The 24,403-nt window shown below is 43.1% G+C and overlaps 1 protein-coding gene across 1 annotated transcript; it reads left to right on the top strand.

Annotated features, from left to right (window-relative positions):
• Positions 1–1,552: 1,552 nt before the first annotated feature.
• On the top strand, positions 1,553–19,812 carry LOC135084906 (actin-like protein 6A). Its single transcript, XM_063979658.1, has 8 exons — positions 1,553–1,854; positions 2,680–2,831; positions 4,137–4,363; positions 5,876–5,993; positions 7,022–7,153; positions 8,346–8,496; positions 10,944–11,144; positions 17,338–19,812. The coding sequence occupies exons 1-8, from the start codon at positions 1,653–1,655 to the stop codon at positions 17,439–17,441; spliced, it is 1,287 nt and encodes a 428-aa protein (XP_063835728.1). The 5' UTR covers positions 1,553–1,652; the 3' UTR covers positions 17,442–19,812.
• The last annotated feature ends 4,591 nt before the right edge of the window (positions 19,813–24,403 follow it).

Raw genomic sequence — 24,403 nt, 5'->3', positions numbered from 1 at the left:
TCTGCTAGTTCCTCCATTGACCAGTCAGTTGGAATGTTCCTAATGAGGCCCATGCGGGTCACATTATAAGTGGGGATGGAAGCAACATATTTATACATGGGCAGAATTTCGTTGTTCAGGAAGTTATTTGCTGCACTGGCTGAAATGAATTGTACAGAAATCTTGTTTCTGCCGATTTTCGTGACGCCGTCCAAGATGATGCCTTGAATTTTATTGGTTACTAAAAATTTACCAAACCTCATGGGTTGAATGTAGGCTGGAGAAGAGGGTTCCGATTCTACATGGGAAACGTGAACTAAGAAAGGTCCTTTGTCTTCGTCACTATATGTTTTTGGGGCTATTACAAGTGAGGGGTGAGTGTACATCAATTGGCTATTTTGAGTAATTGATCCATCTGTATTCGTCCTCTTGGCCGGCTCGGTATCAACTACCGTGTCTACAAGACGGCGTTTGGTCGCCGTTTGGGAAAATAAAGGCGGGGAAAGCTCCATAGCGGCGGCCTGATCTGGAGGATCAGGCGGATCGGGAGGAATCACCTCCATTCTGCTAGGTACTTACCAAGGAAAGATCAAGTTAAATTACCACCACCGTTGTTTTATTGATAATTGAGCTTAGGATTGGATTTCTGTAAAAATGAACAGTGAAATTACAAAAAAATACGCTAGAATTCCAGAAACACGTGTAGCCACTGACACTCGCGAACGGAACTCCCATCAAAAGTAACGACATAACTTTGTAGCAGCGATCAATGAGAGCTAAATATTGGCGGACGTGAAATAATTCACGTCTGACCTACAAACAATATTTTCGACGACAGTGCTTCCAATAAAAATGTTAATTTCGTGTAAATGCAGCGTTAAATTACACCAATAAGTAGTAATTCGAAAACATAAAAATCAAGCTAGATTATTTACGACGTCTCTACAAGGTTATCTCGAGTTACAAAAATGTTAGTGATGGGACATATCGAAAAATGTCATATTAAAATTAAAACTAATTTTTTTACATATTTAAGTCAAGTTATACGTTTTTCTAAATGTTCACTGTTAAAAACCAAAAAACATTTCATTCTTAAATAAGCAAACATCGGAAATCAATCAAAGGTAATTTTTTGGGTATTCATAGCTATGAATACCCAAAAAATTACCGGTGATTGATTGTCGCTCTAGAAGAGATGTCCACCACTCTAGCGAGAGGAAAAATCCACTGAAGAACACTGATGATGATGACTACGACTTAGGTAGTACACCCTTGACATACATTTTAAATTTTACTGTCTTTAAATATAAATTTTAATTGTCATTTTTATGAATAAAGATATGAAGAAAAATTGGGTGCATTTTTTTATATAATTTTTTCGAAATTTTATCGATACATCTATGTGAACCGTACGAAACATACCCAGCACTAGTCACATTCGTTTGAAGCTGTCATTCTAATCAAGCTATATTGGATAGACTATAAAAACCCGTTTTACGTTCCATTACACAAAAAAAGCAACCACTAGCTTTCGGAACAAAAAAAAACAAAACGTCATGGTGACGGTGTCAAAGTTGTCAAATCCACAAACATCGCGCTGCGCGCCGCTTCGTTTGCTTTTCTCTCTTCTCATTGTATTTTTTCCATTAAATTGTGTTGGTGAGCCGTGAAAAATGAGTGGCCCGAACGGGATGTTGTACGGTGGTGATGAAATAGGTGCACTAGTGTTCGATCCTGGGCACCACTCGCTCAGAGTGGGTTACGCTCAAGAGGACACTCCAAAGGCTGATATTCCTGCCGTGGTTGGCGTAGGACCGGCTACTCACATCCCTGAGGCCGAAGAGAAGGTTCCTGATGGGAATGTCACTCAGAGCGGTAAGTATTATATCGTAAAAATCATAAAAATACCACTAAAGTTGTCATGGTGTTTATGCAATCTTTTTTTAATGCATTAATGAGTTTTAGGCAATAATAAGCTTAATTGCTGCCAATTTACTAATCGTTAGACATTTATGTGATGATCTTCGTGATAGGAAGTGGATTTCGAATCACAGACATGCAATTTTTGCATAAAATGCATGCAAATGTGTCAACTACTTTGGGTATCCCGTGACAACATACCATTGCCCTTTTTTTACGTTCCTAAAGTATTAAATGAGGTCACCAAAAGTAGGCCATCTATAAATTTTGTTTATTGATTAAAATATGAGTGTTTTAAGAACTGACCTGTGCTTAAAATAGATCGTAGGACTGAGTAGGACCAAAATGCGCATCCTAGTTCGAGCCCCTACTGGACATTGCAGCTTAAACAAGCACACTATGGGACTGTCCAAAACAAGAATGTGCAGGATTTTCCATGAGGCAGATGAAACGCCACTACACATACAGATTTTCTTAATTTGAACTAAAATTCGGGAGCCACAAAATAAGAAATATTAAATGTATATTGTATATGAGGCACACTGAAAACCAGCTTCATGGCCTTCTTTACTGTGGGCCACAGCATATGCTGAGTGGAGTCCCATTGCGATGGGCATTGCTGTTGCAACAGGGTGGCACTGCTCAGTTTATTTTTTTTAATGTTTTATGTGCTATTTCTGTCTTTTTTTCCATTTACCTTTTTTGTCCCTAACTAAATTATGTCATCATAATAAATGTTTCTTTCTTGCTGTATTTTCATAACTAAATGATCACCCACAGGCACAAAAGCAGGCAACGAACTGCGGCACTACATAGACGTGACGGAACTGCACGTGGCTCGGCCCGGCATGGAGGCACAGACGTACATGAAGGACGGACAAGTCGACAACTGGGATCTGTTCGAGAAGATGCTCGACTACTGTTACGCTAAGGTTTGTTTCTTTTAATAGTAATAACTGATAATCTATATCTATCTATCTACAGGGTGTTAGGTAAATGGGTATATGAGCCGACACTAGCCCATGTTAACATGGGCATATAAATGGTATGGTGAAGTCAGAAATTTGATATCATCATTTTATTTTTTTAAATTTTCATACAAAATAAATTTTATAAATTCCGATTTGTATAAAAATTAAAATAGTTAAAATGAAGATATCAATTTTCTGACTTCACCATACCATTTATATGCCCATGTTAACATGGGCTAGTGTCGGCTCATATACCCATTTACCAAACACCCTGTATATAAATAAAAGTGAATTGATGTTCGTTAGTCTGATTAAAACTCGAGAACGGCTGGGCCGATTGAGCTGATTTTGGTTTTAAAATGTTTGTCGTAGTCCAGGGTAGGTCCAAACGGTGAGCAAATAGGGAAAGATTTGCTTATTTATTGCCTATAAGGCGGAACAGAGTTCGCCGGGTCAGTTAGTAATCAATAAATAAATCTTAGGACAATTTCACACAGCGCCAGCTAGCCCCAAAGTAAGCAACCTATATGCTTGGTTATGGGTGCTAGCTTAACGAATATACTACTTATTATACTTTTTAAATACATACATAATAACACCCAGACCCATCACATATGTATATTAAAATTCATCATTTCAATTTCTGCCTGGCCGGGAATCGAACCCTCTTCGCATATTAGTCCTTAATAGTTTCTTTGGATTAGAGCAACAACCACGGGCTGTGTCAAAGAAACCGATTTCAGGACGTCACAGAATGCCATTTGTGTCTCAGTGGCAGGATTATTTCACTGTTTTGTGCAATAAATCAATTTATTAGCACTCATGTAAAATCTAAAAATATCTCAGTCCAAATTTTCAGCGTGCCACTGCCTCTAAACTATCAAATAGTTGCAAAAAATGGTTCTGTTTGACGTGACGGCGAAGGCATCACGCATCTCTTTTAATCACACAGTGTTTCTGAAAAAGCCCGGTCCGTGAGCACGTAGAATTTTGTCCAATGACCCCAAGCTACCCATCCTTAACGCTCGCGTGTAATTATATTGCTGTCGCGACTGTGCGATGGGCGCCCGCAGTGAGTGTGCGAGCGCGACAGCAACATAATTACGCGCGAGTGATAAGGATGGGTAGCTTGGGGTCATTGGACAAAATTCTATGTGCTCACAGACCAGACTATAGTAACATCTCGCTCGCTCAGTTCTTTGTTGCTCTATTCCGCTAGGTATCAGTTTGTGGATATCAGTAATCAGTTGTTATTTCTTCCGCCAGGTCATTCGTTCCCCATCAGAGCACCATCCGGCTCTCTTCACAGAGGCAGTCTGGACAACCAGACCAGCCCGAGAGAAGCTAGCGGAACTGCTGTTTGAGAAGTACCAAGCGCCTGCCTTCTTCTTGGTGAAGAACGCTGTGTTGGCTGCGTTTGCCAACGGGAAGTCGACGGCGCTGGTGGTAGATGCTGGTGCGAGTCAGACGTCGGCTGTACCGGTCATTGACGGGTGAGTGGCAAATGTGGCAATATTATTTCTTTCTAAAGCTTTTTAAGTTCAATTTTAACGAGTATTTTGGCACTTTGGTCGTTTTAGCACAGAATAATAATAAGTACTACGTACAGAAGTTTTACTTCGCGAAGGTATTTAAAAAAATGTATGCTCAATGTCATTAACAATATGGTGTAATTTAGCCTGTCTCAAGAGTCAAGCACCATTTTGTTGACAAACGTCAGTGATCGGCACTGCGCCGAAGCTATAGGGCTGACTTCGGTAAAATGATGTGACGTGAGGTGCCAAACTGCGGAAAATGGCGGAGGAAATACATGATTTAGCATGAATTATCATGAATAATATTAACTACTTATTTACCTCTCAGTGTCTTGAGGCAACTTAAAAAAGTACATTCTGTGTTTTTATTATTATTTAGGCATTTAAATACTGCACAGTATTTAGTACACCATTTTCTTTATTTTCTTCCATCATACACAAGAATACGCGTGCGTGAGTCAATGTTCGCTCGTATGTGAGGCCTTGTCGAATAGTATCCTGTAGGTGGGCCATCGTGCGTGTTTTGTTTTCGATGTAAACTCGCGGAGATGAACAGGCCTGGTTTTAGCCGAAACCTTGGGGTCCACTGCTGGACAAATACCTCCCTCAAGGTTTTCCACAAAGACCGGTCCTGCGCCATCCGCATCCAAGCGCCTCTCGAGACCTTCACCAGATCTTCGGTCCACCTAGTGCAGTGGTTCTTAACCTTTAAGTCATGAGGGACCATTTTACCAAATTACTGTCTTGTCAGGGACCACCTCATAATCGGTCAAAACCAGTTTAGACTGCAAAAATCTGTTAAAAGTGGTTTTGACTAAGGTGTGCAAGTGCACATCGTGGACCACTTGGAATGCCTCCAGGGACCACCAGTGGTCCGCGGACCACCGGTTAAGAACCACTGACCTAGGCCTGCCCACACTATTTTGGCACTTATAAACGTCAAAAATAATTAAAAAAAAGTAGCCCTCAAGGGTCACTTTACATGTCTCCTTGTCTTTTGGGCCCTACAAGCGTAGACAAACATATGGCAAGTGCTGAGAAGAAACGTTAGTAATACGGCCATAAGTAATTTTTGAATCAGAGATGCACTGCACACTCACCAATATTTTAATAAATTATTACGTATTATAAACAACGCTATGCCTGCTTCTATGTGACGTCACCCATAAGTTATGGGTGACGTCACATAGAAGCTATCTCGCGAGATATTTACCGAGCGCGGTTTGCGCACCTCACCGCTAATCCCCGCTAAATTTTGTCAGTGTGTGCGTGCGCGCCGCATACGTGTTGGCGCGCTCACATACAAACTGCGCTCGTGCGTTTCTATGAAGATGACCTACTCATTTGTATTTACTCTGGTGATATGCACTGTTTTAATATTACACCGCCTGCCACGAGTCTTTGCGCGAGAATAGTTTTAGTTCCACACATAACTCCAGCTTTTCAAAATAACATCATTATTTCTTTCAGGTACGCCATAACAAGCGCAGCGGTGCGATCGCCGGTGGGAGGCGACCACCTGGCCAACCAGGCGAAGGCCATGCTCGCTTCCATGCACATACACATGCTGCCTGTTTACAGTATACAGGTCAGTGTTAACAGCAGTAAACACTGTTGTACCACCTTCACATTTATAGCTGATTAAAATAAAATGTATAAAGTCCGGTCGCCAAGCGCGTAGTATTTCGTCCGATGACCCCAAGCTATCCATCCTTATTGCTCGCGCGTAATTATATTGCTGTCGCGAATGTGCGCCGGGCGGCCGCAGTGAGTGGCTTTAGCACTATTAGATTTGTATAAACAAAATAGCAGTAAACACTACTATACCACCTTCACACTTAAAACTAGATCTCTGAAAGCAGATTTCATTGTAACGCCATAGCAGTTTTACAGCGCACTTATAGCGACATCACAGTCCACTTGTTAAACACTTTAACACTTAAATTCGCTTCCCAAATCACTTTTAGACCGCCATTTGATTTACATTTTCACAGCTATTTCAGTATTTTACTTACACTTTTGTAGCACCTTAACAATAAGCTGCTGGAGCTCACTTTTTGCTGGAGTTTGACAAATTTTTGACGTGTGTTAAAGTTAAAGTAAGATGTTGCAAAGTGTTATTTTGAGACTTCTATAGAAAATATACGAGGGCCGGCTGATAATTTCGCGGCCTAAGGTACTTAATGAAATAAAATAAATGGTTTCTATTTTTTATTTTGTAATATAATCTCCCTCAAAAGAAATACATTTTTGCTGTAAGATTACTATAATTTCTAAATCTAAAGACTTCAAGGCTGGGTAGAACGGTAACTTAATATACACTGGAGCTGACACTTGAATTGTATAGCAACATCGCAGTACACAATTTTCAGCAACTTTTTTTTAAGATTATTAGCAATTTGTATTGCACAAATTACTAATAGTCCCGTTAGCCCCTCGTGTTAAGCTAAATAAGCTTGTGTTACGAGTGGGCTCACCACAATAGTCGGGCGGCGGTGGGATTCGAACCCGCGTTCCTCGGATCTCGAGTCGGCCACTCCGACTTCTTCACGTCGGCTATCGTGGCTAAATGTGTTTCCTAATAACAATGTATGAACTTTATTACCTACTTCACAGAGCAAAGAAGTGATCCGCGAGAGAGAGAGGGCGCGCTACACGCTGAAGACTCTGCCCGCCGGTCTCACTCACTCGTGGCAACAGTACATGTTGAAACGACAGTATGAGGACTTCTGTCACTGCATCGCACAGGTTAGACTGTTGTTTTATTAAATACAGGGTGATTTTTCAATCATTGTCCAAATTAGGAGCGACTTAGTATCAGTAATTTAATCGATTTACGTAAAGAAAACAAAAAAAAACATATTTAATTATTTTTATCCGCTGCGCGCGGTTTAAAAATTGGCTCACGTGGATAATTTGCTTCGTTCATACCAAAATACGTATACACAGTTAACTTCAAAGCTTAATAGACAATGGTGAGCGAAAATAAACCATAACCTTTAAAACTTAAGATATGACACCTACGAATTAGATTTTCTTTTTGCGAACAATACGACGATTAAAAATAACTAAGATAAAGTTGTATTGTAAAATATTGTTCTAAAGAGCTTATTAGAAAAAATGGATACTGTTTACAAAGTCACCCTATATATCTGTGTGTGTTTTAGGGTGAATAGAATGTGATAGATGTTTTAAATCTATTAAAAATCAAATAAAAAGTAAATCATGACGCTGCCAACTGGTCTCACTCACTCGTGGCAGCAGTACATGCTTAAACAAATCAAATCATATATATACAGGGTGTTTGGTAAATGGGTATATGAGCCGACACTAGCCCATGTTAACATGGGCATATAAATGGTATGGTGAAGTCAGAAATTTGATATCATCGTTTTAATTTTTTTAATTATCATACAAAATAAATTTTATAAAATCCGATTTGTATGAAAATTAAAATAATTAAAATGAAGCTATCAATTTTCTGACTTCACCATACCATTTATATGCCCATGTTAACATGGGTTAGTGTCGGCTCATATACCCATTTACCTAACACCCTGTATATCAAATGGTAGTATGAGGACTTCTGTCACTGCATCGCACAGGTTAGATTGTTGTTTGCTTCATTATACCATAAAGTTAATATTCTTTCGGAATGATGATGATGATGATGATCCATCCGACCGATTTTGGCCATGGCGACCACTTTGACTCCTAGCTGTCTTGGCGGCGCTGGTGTGCCCGAAGATGGCTTACGTACTCTACTACTTATGGCTCCTTTGGAATAGAGCAACAACCGGGCGGCCGCTAGTAATAAATAAAAATATTTTAAATATAGTTTGATAAAGTTATAGACGCTCCCCTTCGAGTGATGTCATATCGCCAGTGGCAAACTTAAAGCGAACGGATAGTAAACGTTTTTATTTCATTGAACCCCTAGGTGTCGGAAAGTGCTTACGACGAGCGCACAGCGGCGTCGGTCCCGGGCGTGCACTACGAGTTCCCGGGCGGCTACCACCAGGACTTCGGCCCCGAGCGGTTCAAGCTCACCGAGTGCTTGTTCGAGCAGACGCGAGGCGCGCCGCATCTGGGTGAGAACTCGATTATTTTGTTCGACCTACCCACGGTGGTACGGACACGATATAAGGCCAGGCCTGTTCATCTCCGCGAGTTTACATCGAAAACAAAACACGCACGATGGCCCACCTACAGGATACTATTCGACAAGGCCTCACATACGAGCGAACATTGACTCACGCACGCGTATGTGTGATGTATGTTGGAACGTGTATGATGAAAGAAAATAAAGAAAATGGTGTACTAAATACTGTGCAGTATTTAACTGTCTAAATAATAATAAAAACACAGAATGTACTTTTTTAAGTTGCCTCAAGACACTGAGAGGTAAATAAGTAGTTAATATTATTCATGATAATTCATGCTAAATCATGTATTTCCTCCGCCATTTTCCGCAGTTTTTCACCTCACGTCACATCATTTTACCGAAGTCAGCCCTATAGCTTCGGCGCAGTGCCGATCACTGACGTTTGTCAACAAAATGGTGCTTGACTCTTGAGACAGGCTAAATTACACCATATTGTTAATGACATTGAGCATACATTTTTTTAAATACCTTCGCGAAGTAAAACTTCTGTACGTAGTACTTATTATTATTCTGTGATAAGGCCACCACCTGACCTTATGACCAGAAAAGTGCTAGACATCCAAACTAAGCCCCGCGCACGAGGAAGCGACTTTCCGTTCTATACATAGCCAGAACGCAAGGGTGTGAAACTAATCGAGTATAGTTTGGAAATTACTTTTTTTACTAAGCTCCTCCAAACTATACACGATCAGTACGCAAAATTCGTGTATAGTTTGTAGTCACAGATTTACAAACAGGCACTACAAAATATACACGAGCAGTTTCCTATGGCTGCGTTCTGGCCATGTATAGAACGGAAAGACGCCACGAGGAAGACCCCGAATTACATGGATATCCGTAAATAATAACGATCTTAAACAAGCCCAAGTTAACAGTAAGACAACCCAGCCCCCCTAGACAAAACGCACTTTTTGATCGAATTGAAAATCGAATCCGTCAAAACTCCATACAAAAAAGGGGCTTTTCGACCACTTTTCGACTGGTTTGCGATTATAATTTGCACTTTGTCTAGACCCACAGTACTGAGCCGCCTGGAGACGCATGACGCGGAGGGCCGACCCCAAATAAAATGGGAATGGGCCAGGCAAAGAAGATTGGATTTAGGCTTTACTTGTTATGGTATTATCAAGAGATAAGTGCTATGGAATGGTTGTACCAGGTGTATGGATGCTGGAAACAGAATTTTCGTATAAATCCAGTTTTACCTCAACCATTTTGATAAATAATTTATACCGTTTGATAGAGCTTGTAAAACACTTACAGGACTAGTAACTAGTTTTTCGATATGTATAGAAATTCGAGTGACATCATACGTATAATATATCGTTTCCACCATGTATTTACTACGAACTAGATTTCGCGATTCGAATTGAAATGTATTACTTGCCGTGCATTTATAGTGCTACTTTTATTTACTACACTTGACAAATAAGCTAACTAGCGCTGTATGTTTTAAGTTTGGTTAGATGACAGAACTAATTCAGCAACTTAACAAAGCGAACTTTAATTTTCTTTCCAAAATTTTGCTTACGATAGTTTCTCTATCTTGAAAATTATAAATAACTTGTGTAACACTCGAACTGTCTAAGGTGGGAATTGAACCCACGACCTTCCGTTTATCGGGCGACTGCTTTTCCAACTGAGCTGAGACACTGGATGAACCCGTCGAAATTAGGCCTTAGGCTGGTTTAGGCCTCAGCCTCGAATTTAGCGGGCGGCAGTAGCGGCGCGGGAGCGGCAGGATTTTGTGCGTAAAATCAAATAGACCGGTTCTCGAAAACAACGGCGCGGGAGCGGGCAACGAGCGGGCAGCGCACTCCTTCTTTTGCCCACAGCAAATCGGGCGTTAGGAATAAATTTGAATCGAAATAAAATTGTCGCCGTTGTTCAGACATTTCGTTTGCGAATAAAAACAAATATCTCGACAACACAACCCCGAACACAACACTTCGCCGCTAAAGCGCCGCGCGAGCTGCCCGCTTGTTTCGAGAAAGGGTCTGCGTTGCCCGCCCCGCTCCCGCGCCGCCGTCGCTCCCGCCCCGCTGCCCGCTAAACTCGAGGCTGAGGCCTTAGAGTCACGCGGACAGTCAGTGCGGATCGCTCCGCACAGCCGATCTGTATGAACTGCTAGGGAGCGGAGCGGTTCCTCCGGACCGCATTACTCTAAAACGCTCCCTAGAAGTTCATACAGATTGGCCGTGCGGAGCGGGTCCGCACCGGTGACCGGACGGTCGGCGTGACACTAAAACCAGCCTTAGCCAGTTCGATTTTGTCAAGTTATTAATAATTTTCAAATTTGTTTGAGATGCATCTCTTAAGCTAAAAATTAAATACCTTTTCTATCCTTTACAACAGTATTTTTTTCTATACCAGTGTGCGCAGCCGCCTCGGCTTGCGACGCGGACGCGCGTCCCGCTTTATGGGGCTCAGTCGTCGCTTGCGGCGGCGTCGCCAACACCTCCGGCTGGCTGGAGCGGCTGGCCAAGGAGCTGGCGGCGCGGGCTCCGTCCTCGCACCGGCTGAAGAGCCACGCCGCGCCCTCGCCCAGCGAGCGCCGGTTCGCGGCCTGGATCGGTGAGTGCTCGCTTGCACAAGCGTTGCTGGACTTGTGGAGGCTTGTTGCAGGCTGCAGGTGGCAGGAGGCTGGAGCGAGGCGGCTGCCGCGTCAGTGTCAGTAGCTGTCACTGTCACATCAGTGTCTCAGTAGCTGTCACTGTCACATCAGTGTCTAAGTAGCTGTCACTGTCACATCAGTGTCTAAGTAGCTATCACTTAAGTAGCTGTCACTGTCACATCAGTGTCCCAGCAGCTGCCGCATCAGTGTCCCAGCAGCTGCCGCACCAGTGTCCCAGCAGCTGCCAGTAGCGCAGTAGTGTCACTCGGCAGCCGCTATGCGTCGCTCGCGGCGGCGTCGCCAACACCTCCGGCTGGCTGGAGCGGCTGGCCAAGGAGCTGGCGGCGCGGGCTCCGTCCTCGCACCGGCTGAAGAGCCACGCCGCGCCCTCGCCCAGCGAGCGCCGGTTCGCGGCCTGGATCGGTGAGTGCTCGCTTGCACAAGCGTTGCTGGACTTGTGGAGGCTTGTTGCAGGCTGCAGGTGGCGAGGAGGCTGGAGCGAGGCGGCTGCCGCGTCAGTGTCAGTAGCTGTCACTGTCACATCAGTGTCTAAGTAGCTGTCACTGTCACATCAGTGTAAGTAGCTGTCACTGTCACATCAGTGTAAGTAGCTGTCACTGTCACATCAGTGTAAGTAGCTGTCACTGTCACATCAGTGTAAGTAGCTGTCACTGTCACATCAGTATAAGTAGCTGTCACTTAAGTAGCTGTCACGGTCACATCAGTGTCTAAGTAGCTGTCACTGTCACATCAGTGTAAGTAGCTGTCACTTAAGTAGCTGTCACTGTCACATCAGTGTAAGTAGCTGTCACTTAAGTAGCTGTCACTCACATCAGTGTAAGTAGCTGTCACTGTCACATCAGTATCTAAGTAGCTGTCACTGTCACATCACTGTCTAAGTAGCTGTCACTGTCACATCAGTGTCTCAGTAGCTGTCACTGTCACAGTAGCTGTCACTGTCATATCAGTGTCTAAGTAGCTGTCACTGTCACTACAGTGTCTAAGTAGCTGTCACTGTCACATCAGTGTCTAAGTAGCTGTCACTGTCACATCAGTGTAAGTAGCTGTCACTGTCGCATCAGTGTCCCAGCAGCAGCCGCATCAGTGTCCCAGCAGCTGCCGCATCAGTGTCCCAGCAGCTGCCAGTAGCGCAGTAGTGTCACTCGGCAGCCGCTATGCGTCGCTCGCGGCGGCGTCGCCAACACCTCCGGCTGGCTGGAGCGGCTGGCCAAGGAGCTGGCGGCGCGGGCTCCGTCCTCGCACCGGCTGAAGAGCCACGCCGCGCCCTCGCCCAGCGAGCGCCGGTTCGCGGCCTGGATCGGTGAGTGCTCGCTTGCACAAGCGTTGCTGGACTTGTGGAGGCTTGTTGCAGGCTGCAGGTGGCAGGAGGCTGGAGCGAGGCAGCTGCCGCATCAGTGTCAGTAGCTGTCACTGTCACATCAGTGTCTCAGTAGCTGTCACTGTCACATCAGTGTAAGTAGCTGTCACTGTCACATCAGTGTCTCAGTAGCTGTCACTGTCACATCAGTGTCGAAGTAGCTGTCACTGTCACATCAGTGAAAGTAGCTGTCACTGTCACATCAGTGTCAGTAGCTGTCACTGTCACATCAGTGTCTAACTAGCTGTCACTGTCACATCAGTGTAAGTAGCTGTCACTGCCGCATCAGTGTCCCAGCAGCTGCCGCATCAGTGTCCCAGCAGCCGCATCAGTGTCCCAGCAGCTGCCAGTAGCGCAGTAGTGTCACTCGGCAGCCGCTATGCGTCGCTCGCGGCGGCGTCGCCAACACCTCCGGCTGGCTGGAGCGGCTGGCCAAGGAGCTGGCGGCGCGGGCTCCGTCCTCGCACCGGCTGAAGAGCCACGCCGCGCCCTCGCCCAGCGAGCGCCGGTTCGCGGCCTGGATCGGTGAGTGCTCGCTTGCACAAGCGTTGCTGGACTTGTGGAGGCTTGTTGCAGGCTGCAGGTGGCAGGAGGCTGGAGCGAGGCAGCTGCCGCATCAGTGTCCCAGCAGCTGCCGCATCAGTGTCCCAGCAGCTGCCAGTAGCGCAGTAGTGTCACTCGGCAGCCGCTATGCGTCGCTCGCGGCGGCGTCGCCAACACCTCCGGCTGGCTGGAGCGGCTGGCCAAGGAGCTGGCGGCGCGGGCTCCGTCCTCGCACCGGCTGAAGAGCCACGCCGCGCCCTCGCCCAGCGAGCGCCGGTTCGCGGCCTGGATCGGTGAGTGCTCGCTTGCACAAGCGTTGCTGGACTTGTGGAGGCTTGTTGCAGGCTGCAGGTGGCAGGAGGCTGGAGCGAGGCGGCTGCCGCGTCAGTGTCAGTAGCTGTCACTGTCACATCAGTGTCAGTAGCTGTCACTGTCACATCAGTGTCTAAGTAGCTGTCACTGTCACATCAGTGTCTCAGTAGCTGTCACTGTCACATCAGTGTCTCAGTAGCTGTCACTGTCGCATCAGTGTCCCAGCAGCTGCCGCATCAGTGTCCCAGCAGCTGCCGCATCAGTGTCCCAGCAGCTGCCGCATCAGTGTCCCAGCAGCCGCATCAGTGTCCCAGCAGCTGCCGCATCAGTGTCCCAGCAGCTGCCAGTAGCGCAGTAGTGTCACTCGGCAGCCGCTATGCGTCGCTCGCGGCGGCGTCGCCAACACCTCCGGCTGGCTGGAGCGGCTGGCCAAGGAGCTGGCGGCGCGGGCTCCGTCCTCGCACCGGCTGAAGAGCCACGCCGCGCCCTCGCCCAGCGAGCGCCGGTTCGCGGCCTGGATCGGTGAGTGCTCGCTTGCACAAGCGTCGCTGGACTTGTGGAGGCTTGTTGCAGGCTGCAGGTGGCAGGAGGCTGGAGCGAGGCGGCTGCCGCATCAGTGTCCCAGCAGCTGTCACATCAGTGTCCCAGCAGCTGCCGCATCAGTGTCCCAGCAGCTGCCAGTAGCGCAGTAGTGTCACTCGGCAGCCGCTATGCGTCGCTCGCGGCGGCGTCGCCAACACCTCCGGCTGGCTGGAGCGGCTGGCCAAGGAGCTGGCGGCGCGGGCTCCGTCCTCGCACCGGCTGAAGAGCCACGCCGCGCCCTCGCCCAGCGAGCGCCGGTTCGCGGCCTGGATCGGTGAGTGCTCGCTTGCACAAGCGTTGCTGGACTTGTGGAGGCTTGTTGCAGGCTGCAGGTGGCAGGAGGCTGGAGCGAGGCGGCTGCCGCGTCAGTGTCAGTAGCTGTCACTGTCACATCAGTGTAAGTAGCTGTCACTTAAGTAGCTGTCACGGTCACATCAGTGTCTCAGTAGTTGTCACTGTCACATCAGTGTCTAAGTAGCTGTCACTGTCACATCAGTGTCAGTAGCTGTCACTGTCACATCAGTGTAAGTAGCTGTCACTGTCACATCAGTGTAAGTAGCTGTCACATCAGTGTAAGTAGCTGTCACTTAAGTAGCTGTTACGGTCACATCAGTGTCTAAGTAGCTGTCACTGTCACATCAGTGTAAGTAGCTGTCACATCAGTGTAAGTAGCTGTCACTTAAGTAGCTGTTACGGTCACATCAGTGTCTAAGTAGCTGTCACTGTCACATCAGTGTAAGTAGCTGTCACATCAGTGTAAGTAGCTGTCACTTAAGTAGCTGTTACGGTCACATCAGTGTCTAAGTAGCTGTCACTGTCACATCAGTGTAAGTAGCTGTCACATCAGTGTAAGTAGCTGTCACTTAAGTAGCTGTTACGGTCACATAAGTCTCTAAGTAGCTGTCACTGTCACATCAGTGTAAGTAGCTGTCACTTAAGTAGCTGTCACTGTCACATCAGTGTAACTGTCACTTAAGTAGCTGTCACTGTCACATCAGTGTTTAAGTAGCTGTCACTGTCACATCAGTGTCTAAGTAGCAGTCACTGTCACATCAGTATCTAAGTAGCTGTCACTGTCACATCAGTGAAAGTAGCTGTCACATCAGTGTAAGTAGCTGTCACTGTCACATCAGTGTCTCAGTAGCTGTCACTGTCACATCAGTGTAAGTAGCTGTCACTTAAGTAGCTGTCACTGTCGCATCAGCGTAAGTAGCTGTCACTGTCACATCAGTCTCCCAGTAGCTGTCACTGTCACATCAGTGTCTCAGTAGCTGTCACTGTCACATCAGTGTCTAAGTAGTTGTCACTGTCACATCAGTGTCTCAGTAGCTGTCACTGTCACATCAGTGTCTCAGTAGCTGTCATTGTCACATCAGTGTCTCAGTAGCTGTCGCATCAGTGTAAGTAGCTGTCACATCAGTGTCAGTAGCTGTCACATCAGTGTCTCAGTAGCTGTCGCATCAGTGTAAGTAGCTGTCGCTGTCACATCAGTGTAAGTAGCTGTCACTGTCACATCAGTGTCTCAGTAGCTGTCACTGTCACATCAGTGTCCCAGCAGCTGCCAGTAGCGCAGTAGTGTCTAAGTAGCTGTCACTGTCACATCAGTGTCTCAGTAGCTGTCACTGTCACATCAGTGTCAGTAGCTGTCACATCAGTGTCTAAGTAGCTGTCACATCAGTGTAAGTAGCTGTCACATCAGTGTCTAAGTAGCTGTCACATCAGTGTCTAAGTAGCTGTCACATCAGTGTAAGTAGCTGTCACTGTCACATCAGTGTCTAAGTAGCTGTCACTGTCACATCAGTGTCAGTAGCTGTCACATCAGTGTCTAAGTAGCTGTCACATCAGTGTAAGTAACTGTCACATCAGTGTAAGTAGCTGTCACATCAGTGTCTAAGTAGCTGTCACATCAGTGTCTAAGTAGCTGTCACTTAAGTAGCTGTCACTGTCACATCAGTGTCTAAGTAGCTGTTACTGTCACATCAGTGAAAGTAGCTGTCACTGTCACATCAGTGTCTAAGTTGCTGTCACTGTCACATCAGTGTCTTAGTAGCTGTCACTGTCACATCAATGTCTAAGTAGCTGTCACTGTCACATCTGTGTATAAGTAGCTGTCACATCAGTGTCCCAGCAGCTGCCACATCAGTGTCTCAGTAGCTGTCTCTGAAGTAAGGCGAGCTTGGTAGCTCGGAGGTTGAAGTAAGGCGAGCTTGGTAGCTCGGAGGTTGAAGTAAGGCGAGCTTGGTAGCTCGGAGGTTATAGTAAGGCGAGCTTGGTAGCTCGGAGGTTGTAGCAAGGCGAGCTTGGTAGCTCGGAGGTTGTAGCAAGGCGAGCGGGTAGCTCAGAGGTTGTAGCAAGGCGAGCGGGTAGCTCAGAAGTTGTAGCAAGGCGAGCGGGTAGCTCAGAGGTTGTAGCAAGGCGAGCGGGTAGCTCAGAGGTTGTAGCAAGGCGAGCGGGTAGCTCAGAGGTTGTAGCAAGCGAGCGTGGTAGCTCGTAGGTTAGTACGACAAGCTAAAGGTTAGTACGACAAGCTAAAGGTAAGCTCGAGCGTCAAGGTAGCTCGGAGGTTTGAGCAAAGTGAGAAAGATAGCTCGGAGGTTAGAGCTACGGTGAGAATGGTAGCTCGAAGGTTAGTACGACAGCCATAAGGTAGGTCGGCTGCATGTGTAAAATTGATAGTTCCTTTTTTAGTTTTATTTTTATGATGTAAGACTGACTATTTTGGCTTTTAAATATTTCTCCTTATTGTATGGACTATAGTGTCTGAAATAAATATATTGATTTGATTTGATTTGATTTAAAAGTTACAGCAGCGGAAACCAAATAACACAACAGCTCCGAGGTTGGAGCGACCGAGAATATTGTATGATCTAGCATAAAACTCAGGCTAGATCAGTGTCTTATGCCCATTTTCACCATCAATCCCTAATTTTTAAGTGACCCCTATTAAAACAAAATTCCTGTTGTGTTACCATAGGAGCCACTTAAAAATAAGGGATTGATGGTTTAATTTTGACCTACATAATTATTGTGTTTTAATTTATATAATTTTATTAATATTTAACTTTTTGACACTTTATAATTTTTATTTAAATTTAACTGTTTGACATTTTATAAAATTGACATTGTATTTATTTGACATTTAGAAATTAATGTATAATTTATTACTATTTAATTAATTTTTAGTCTGCACTCTGTATTAATTTTAACTGTGGAAACTTTGCTGATTTCTGTCCTATTTTTTGTGTGATTATTTGTCTGTATATCAAAATTGTTTGTTTCCCTAATATAAATAAATAAATAAATTTGCGTGTTTCTTAACATAACCATTTTGTCCGCAGGTGGTTCGATCCTGGCTTCAATAGGCTCCTTCCAGCAGATGTGGATCTCGTCCCAGGAGTACGACGAGGGAGGCAAAGGGCAGCTGGAGCGGAAGTGTCCCTAGCTAGACGCCGCGACTGGAGACGACGCGCCGTGATGACCTGAGGTCTTCAAATAGGGCCAGAGCCATAAAGTTAATATACCTAGCGCAGTGTTTTTCAACTACACTCGGCATCAAATAAACCGCACCTCCCGCCACAAGCACTTTTCAAACGTATGCATCCATGCAAAAAGGACACGCAAGTAGAAGAACTTGGTTTTATAACCATAAAAATTGGTCTAATTGGTCCCAATGGTGAGCCCCAAGTGAGGCGTTTTTTCAAGTCACATTTATGGTGCCTGTTAATTGTTTATAAAAAAATTAAATGTGTTTTTCTTTAAGTTTATTTATTGGGCTTTCAAATAACACCAATATTGTTGGGGCACCATGATTGTGTCAGAAGAAAATCTTTAAATTTCTCGTCGCGGAAGGTGCGATTTATTTGATGTTGAGTATATTTTCATGACACGACCATACTAGTATGAAAAAAATTACGACCCCCCGATATTTTTATGTTACGAAAATGTTTAAGTGACCGAATAGGATAGGAGGTAGTTTTAACAACCTCTCGCGACCCCCTTAAAACCCACACGTTGAAAAACACTGACCAAGCGGAATAGAGCAACAAAGAACTGAGCGAGCGAGATGTCACTAGCAGCAACACTGTGTGATAAAAAGACAGTCGCCGTCACGTCAAACAGAACCGTTTTTTGCAACTGTTTGACAGTTCGTTAGCACTTAGTGGCACGCTGAAAATTTGAACTTTTGAGATATTTTCAGATTTAACATGAGTGAAATCGTAGATGTTTAAAAGAAGTAGTGCTTCAGAAACGTGGTGACTGGTTCACTGATTGATTTATTGTACAAAACAGTGAAAGAATCCTGACACTGACACACAAATAACATCCAGTGTCATCCAAAATCGGTTTCGTTCGACAGCTCGTGGTTGTTGTTGCTCTATTCCGAAGGAATTAACATTATGGCCACGGCAGACGTGCGACTTTTACGGCGATTTTGAAACGTCAAGTGGTCTAATAGTAGCATGTGTGTTGTGGCTCTTATTTTGATATTTCTCAGCCGCGCGCATTCGTCATGAAGTCGACACTCGACAGTCTATGTGACTATTTGACAATTTTAAAATAATATAGCAACAATAGAAATCACCAGAATGTCATTTTACAATGTTTTTTACAATACTGACCTGAAAGAAAGTAATTCAAATACCACATAAAATAGTATTTATTGTAAAATGACTGTCAGAAAAACAATTGAACCTCAATATCAAGTGCATGTGCACTAAACAAATAACGTGAATAGAAAAATGATAGCAGAAGAGAAAAGTGAAAATTAGAGATTATAACAAAATAATCTGAAAAGATGTTTGTCTTAAATTATTTCTGTTGTTTTTTATGATGTTAAATAAAAATAGTTAGGGACCAGTCTTGTAGGTAAAAATTAAAATGTCATTCTGGTGATTTTTATTTTTTAGAAATTATGGAATTAATTCTTCCAAAAATCGGCAGGCCTCATGATTAAGCATGTACCAATTGTTAATAAAATATACGCATAAAAATGTAAGAAGCGTTTTAAGATATTGTACCTTCAATCCGGTCGAGTTAACTGCGCATCTGGCGGCCGTGACGTCACATCGACGCTCTGGTACGGACAGTGAGTTGCGCAGGTAGCTTAATCGGGTTGTAACTGGTACAGTCTGTCTCTGTCATTCATATTACATGTGACAGAGACAACTATACGAACGAAGCAATGGTGATTGTCCAATATAAAAGTTTTAAGTACACACAGCACAATAGAACTTATTTCAAACTAGATAAGAGCGACCTTTATTTACAACTTAAACTTTCAATAACTCCAAATGTATCATTGGACCTTAGGGCAAGGGAATAAACTTCAACATATTATTGTGGGAATTATATTCCCACTTGGGAATAGTTCCCACCATAAAGGATTAATGTGTTAAAAATTACAATCGCCTGCATATTAATCCACATTTTTGTTCCAAAATAGGGCTTATTCCGCTATTCCCCATTGACAATCCCCGTCAACGGGGATTAGTGAACTTTTTGTTCACTATTCCCCGTTAACGCCAATTTGATTGAACTTATAAAATCCTAATATAACGGGGATTAATGAACTTTTTGTTCACTAATCCCCGTTGACGGGGATTGTCAACGGGGAATATTGGAATAAGCCCAAAATAGCAACTTTTATAACCACATTTGAAGTCGCAATGTTAAATTGAGAGAACAAACAGCAAAATGTATAATTATTAGATTTTTAAAATACGACATAAGCTATAGAGTACATAAGATGTGTGTAGTGATTGTATGAATGTCAGTTGTGGTTTTTGACTGAGTAATAAATATTTTTAAGGATATCCATGTGTTTTTATTATATTATCAGTTATCTCTAAAGCCCGGTCTGTGAGCACGTAGAATTTTGGCCAATGACCCCAAGCTCCATCCTTATGTGCGACGGACGCCCGCAGTGAGTGTGCGAGCGCGACAGCAACATAATTACGCGCGAGTGATAAGGATGGGTAGCTTGGGGTCATTGGCCAAAATTCTACGTGCTCGCAGACCAGACTATACCTGCAAAAATGAACCTCATTCCTCAATGAAATAGTGTCAATTCTTCATCAGGTCATTCAGTCTCCACTGCAGGAGCACGACTCTCTAATTTACCAGAGGCAAATGGAGGATTTGTCCTACACTCCCCACGCTGGCCAGACGGGCTGGGGAGGCCTGATGTTCGCGTATTTGTTCTTAGTCGCCTTTTTTGTATTCTATGTACAGAATCCAACTTTTCACGGATATATTTATACTAAGCTATATTTATATGATAAAAGTAAAAGACAGTTTTCTTTAAATAGTATATTTAAAGCTTAAATTAATATAACTCCACACTTCAGTCAGTTGTGATATTTCAAAAATGCCTTAAAACTTATAACTTCATTAAAATAACAAATCTTTTCACATAAACAGAAAGAGACTTATTATTATTAAACTAGGATTGACTATTATCAATAATCAAATTATAGATCGCGCAACGAAATTTGAGGCAAACATACTTATTATACTAATTTTACCTTTTGTAGCATAAGATTAGCTTACGAGTTTAAACTGTCAAATAAGTAATTGAATAAAGATTTTATTTTATTTTTTTATACTCACACTGGTGTAATATATTTGAATACAGAACACACAAATCAATCAGAATACAGATACAAATCTTTGCTTGTGTTCATTGCCTCAACTCTGCGTAAGCTATACAATAAAAATAATTTTTACTCGTTTTGAACTTAATTCCATTTTAACAAAGTAAAAAATGATAGTATAATACATAACTGTCACGAAAAGAAAACAAATGTTTAAAATACATTTTTACTGTAATTTATTGCATCTTTTTGAATTTATAAATTCAAGAACTTAGCAAAGTCCGACAAAACTAATACTTCTAATTCACCAAAACTAGCTTAATATCTAGGACAATTTAAAATTAGTTTACTGAATATAAATTAACTATTTCAAAGAGCTTACTTACATTATACTATCACAAATGCGTAATTTTGAACACTAAGTACGAGAAGGCATTGATTAAATATTAAATAGGATTCTACCTAATGATTATTTATTCCAATAGAATAATATACCTAAATACACTCGAAAAACGTAACCCTTCTTGGCGCAGTCGGGTAAATAAAGGAGCAGCAAGACACATCATCATTTCAGCCACAGGACGTCCACTGCTGAACATAGGCCTCCCCCAATTATTTCCATAATGGCCGGTTGGTAGCGGCCTGCATCCAGCGCCTTCCTGCTACCTTTACGAGGTCGTCGGTCCACCTTGTGGGTGGACAAGACACATAGTCTGCGGAAATTTTGTAGTAGTTTTATGTAAAGAAACTGTCAATTATGTAAATGCATTATATTGAAAATGGACTTATAGAGAGACTGAAGAATCTCAGTATCTAATATTACTTTTCAATCAAAATAGGTATAACTAGATACATAGCTAATGTACAAACAACTTCAAACTTCTTGAAGCCACAAGAGAGAAGAAATGTACAGATATTTCTCGCTAACAATTGGCGAAACCTTTTTTCAGCATCTGTTTAATGTACCTGTAACAATAATAATGTTGGTTGAAATACATAAAATTAATTTGTTCTCAGTATATTCGCATTTAAAAAAATGAATTGTTTTTTAGAATAATTCAAATTCAAAACTAATATATCACACGTCATCACGGCAGCGAGATTTACGCCCGTATTCACAAACGATGCTTGCTAAGTGAAGCAGCAAATCGAACGCACAGCGTTGAATAGAGCTCTGTGATTGGTTTGTGTGTCACCCTGTGCGTCCACGCGCACTGTGAGACCTCAGTAATGTTTATGAATGCGGGCGTTAGGCTCTAATTCACCCGTCAGCAAAGTGCAGACTACGTCAGTCGTCAGCAAAGTGTAAACCCCTCCCCTACGTCACCCGTCAGCAAGATGCAGTGTTCTTACGTCAACAGTTAGCAAAATGTACACACCATAGCCCACCCGTCAGCAAAGGTAGCGTAGGGTCTACCTACGCCACGTCACTCGTCGGCAACACTAATTAATGTCTTTATTGATCGTCAGCAAGCCGTAGCGCCGTGTACAGCCTCTATGTGAGCGCGGAACAGCGGCCGCGAGAACTCGTAATTTTTTCCGCAGTCTTTACGTCACTCGTCAGCAAGCCGCAAAACGACTACGTAACCCGTCAGTAAGCTTTACAGTCCCTTAAGTCATCCGTCAGCAAAGTACACCCTCTATGTCAACCATCAGCAAGTGTTTTATGGTATACCTCCTACGTCTCCCGTCAGCAACGGTATTGAATGTGTATACTGACCGTCAGCAAGCCGTGGCGCCGTGGACAGCCTCTATATGAGCGCGGAACAACGGCCGCGACGACGACTCGTAGCCGCACGCGCCGCAAACCAATACGTCAGCAGCCGCCACCTCCGCTGTGTCTAGGTGCACCTCTGTTGATAATAAATTCATTTATTTAGAAAATTACCCCCTTACTAATAAAACTTACACGCTCGTTGATCAGTGTTTAAAAGTGACGTTTAGTATAGAAATGTCATTTTAAAACAATGATCAACAACTGTGTGACTTTTTATTAGTAAGGGGGTTAGTAAGTAAAGGTCGCGCAACGAAAGTTGAGGCAAACACGGTTTCGGATTCACAGACAAAACATAGTGTGTCTTGATAAAGTGCACATATGAAAATAGGTGAAACGGTCTAGTTTAATCGACGGAAAAAATGACAAAAATATCTGAGATTTTATTTTAAATTATAGATTTTTTTTTCTTACAATTACTTATTGTAAAGAAAACGTAAAAACTTTTAAACTAAGAGGTATGTCCTGATGAAATAAAAACAGTAATAATGCTAAATAACAGGCGATAATAATAAAATACATAAAATACTCAGAAAATGGCAACAAATAATAAAAATATATACTTTTTGAAAAAAAAGCTACTAATCTAATTCGTGTTTTTTGGTTATTTATTTGATGAATTTCTCCAAAAAATGCCCATATTACGGGTATACTACGCGACGTATATTGTGTGTTTATTTGGTAAGGAAAAATAAATAAATAAATTACTTACTGTTCCCTTTTTGTGGTTTGTCTTCGGCGTGTACATCTTGAACATGTTTCATAATCTGAAAATAGTAAAAAACGTACAAATTCTGATATAAATTTAATTTGGAGCTCTGAATTATTTATATGTAGAAACACGCAGCAGCGATATAATATATTGCTGAAATCCATTCCATGCCCGGATTATAATGATTGGTAAAGATGTGTGTGAACTAAGGATGGAAGATAATTAAGACCTCTACATCACTCGTCAGCAAAATGTAAACCCCTACTTCATCCGTCAGCAAAATGTAGAACACTACTTCACCTTGCTGCGCTCTTTGGAGGATGAAATATTAATATTTTTAAATATTTTATTATCCTCAATAATCAGTATATTCACCTGCGAGTGAGTATTCACCCGGTACGGGCATAGCGCGCACTGTAGCGTGCCCGCGGAAGAACGCCGCCAACAATTGTGCTCCGCCTGCAACAATAGATAATAAAGATAAATATATTTTCATTGACAGGACATTAATGCCGGACATTACTATGAGGTCTCATAGTGTGCGTGGATGCACAGGGTGACACATGAACCAATCACAGAGCCCAATTCAACATTGTGGGTTCGATTTGCTGCTTCACTTAAGCAAGCACCGTTTGTGAATACGGGCGTAAGATTAGGTCGGTGCTTTCATACAGCGCCATCTAATAAAATCATTGAAGGTACTAAATATTACAGCGCCATCTAGTAAGCTTAATAGCTACTATTACGTGTAGCGCCATCTAGTGTATTTAGAAGGCACAAATTATTACAGCGCCATCTACTGTCTTTAGAAGGCACAAATTACTACAGCGCCATCTACTGTCTTTAGAAGGCACAAATTATTACAGCGCCATCTACTGTCTTTAGAAGGCACAAATTATTACAGCGCCATCTACTGTCTTTAGAAGGCACAAATTATTACAGCGCCATCTACTGTCTTTAGAAGGCACAAATTATTACAGCGCCATCTACTGTCTTTAGAAGGCACAAATTATTACAGCGCCATCTACTGTCTTTAGAAGGCACAAATTACTACAGCGCCATCTACTGTCTTTAGAAGGCACAAATTATTACAGCGCCATCTACTGTCTTTAGAAGGCACAAATAGGGCATGGATACCGGTATACCGGTATACCGGTCAAAATTTTCGGTATTTTGATACCGGTATTTAAGGGGAAAATACCGGTATTTCGGTTTTTCGAAAAAAGTGATCTAATTTTGCAATATCGACAGTTTTTCATCTAATGGAAAGTCATTGATAGGTTTTACACCATCTCTTTTTATTTTTATACTTAATTTTAATATTA

Source organism: Ostrinia nubilalis, chromosome 27 (assembly GCF_963855985.1).
Source record: "Ostrinia nubilalis chromosome 27, ilOstNubi1.1, whole genome shotgun sequence".
In the NCBI taxonomy this organism is placed as follows: Eukaryota; Metazoa; Arthropoda; class Insecta; order Lepidoptera; family Crambidae; genus Ostrinia; species Ostrinia nubilalis.
The sequence above is the reverse complement of the archived record's forward strand: the minus strand, read 5'-3'. Positions and strand labels throughout refer to the sequence as shown.

Bases quoted from the DNA above. Each gene is read 5' to 3' on its own strand.
- LOC135084906 (XM_063979658.1), top strand. From the start codon at position 1,653: ATGAGTGGCCCGAACGGGATGTTGTACGGTGGTGATGAAATAGGTGCA. The intron at 7,154-8,345 runs GTTAGACTGTTG...TTGAACCCCTAG, and splicing joins TCTGTCACTGCATCGCACAG to GTGTCGGAAAGTGCTTACGA. The intron at 8,497-10,943 runs GTGAGAACTCGA...TTTCTATACCAG, and splicing joins GCGAGGCGCGCCGCATCTGG to TGTGCGCAGCCGCCTCGGCT.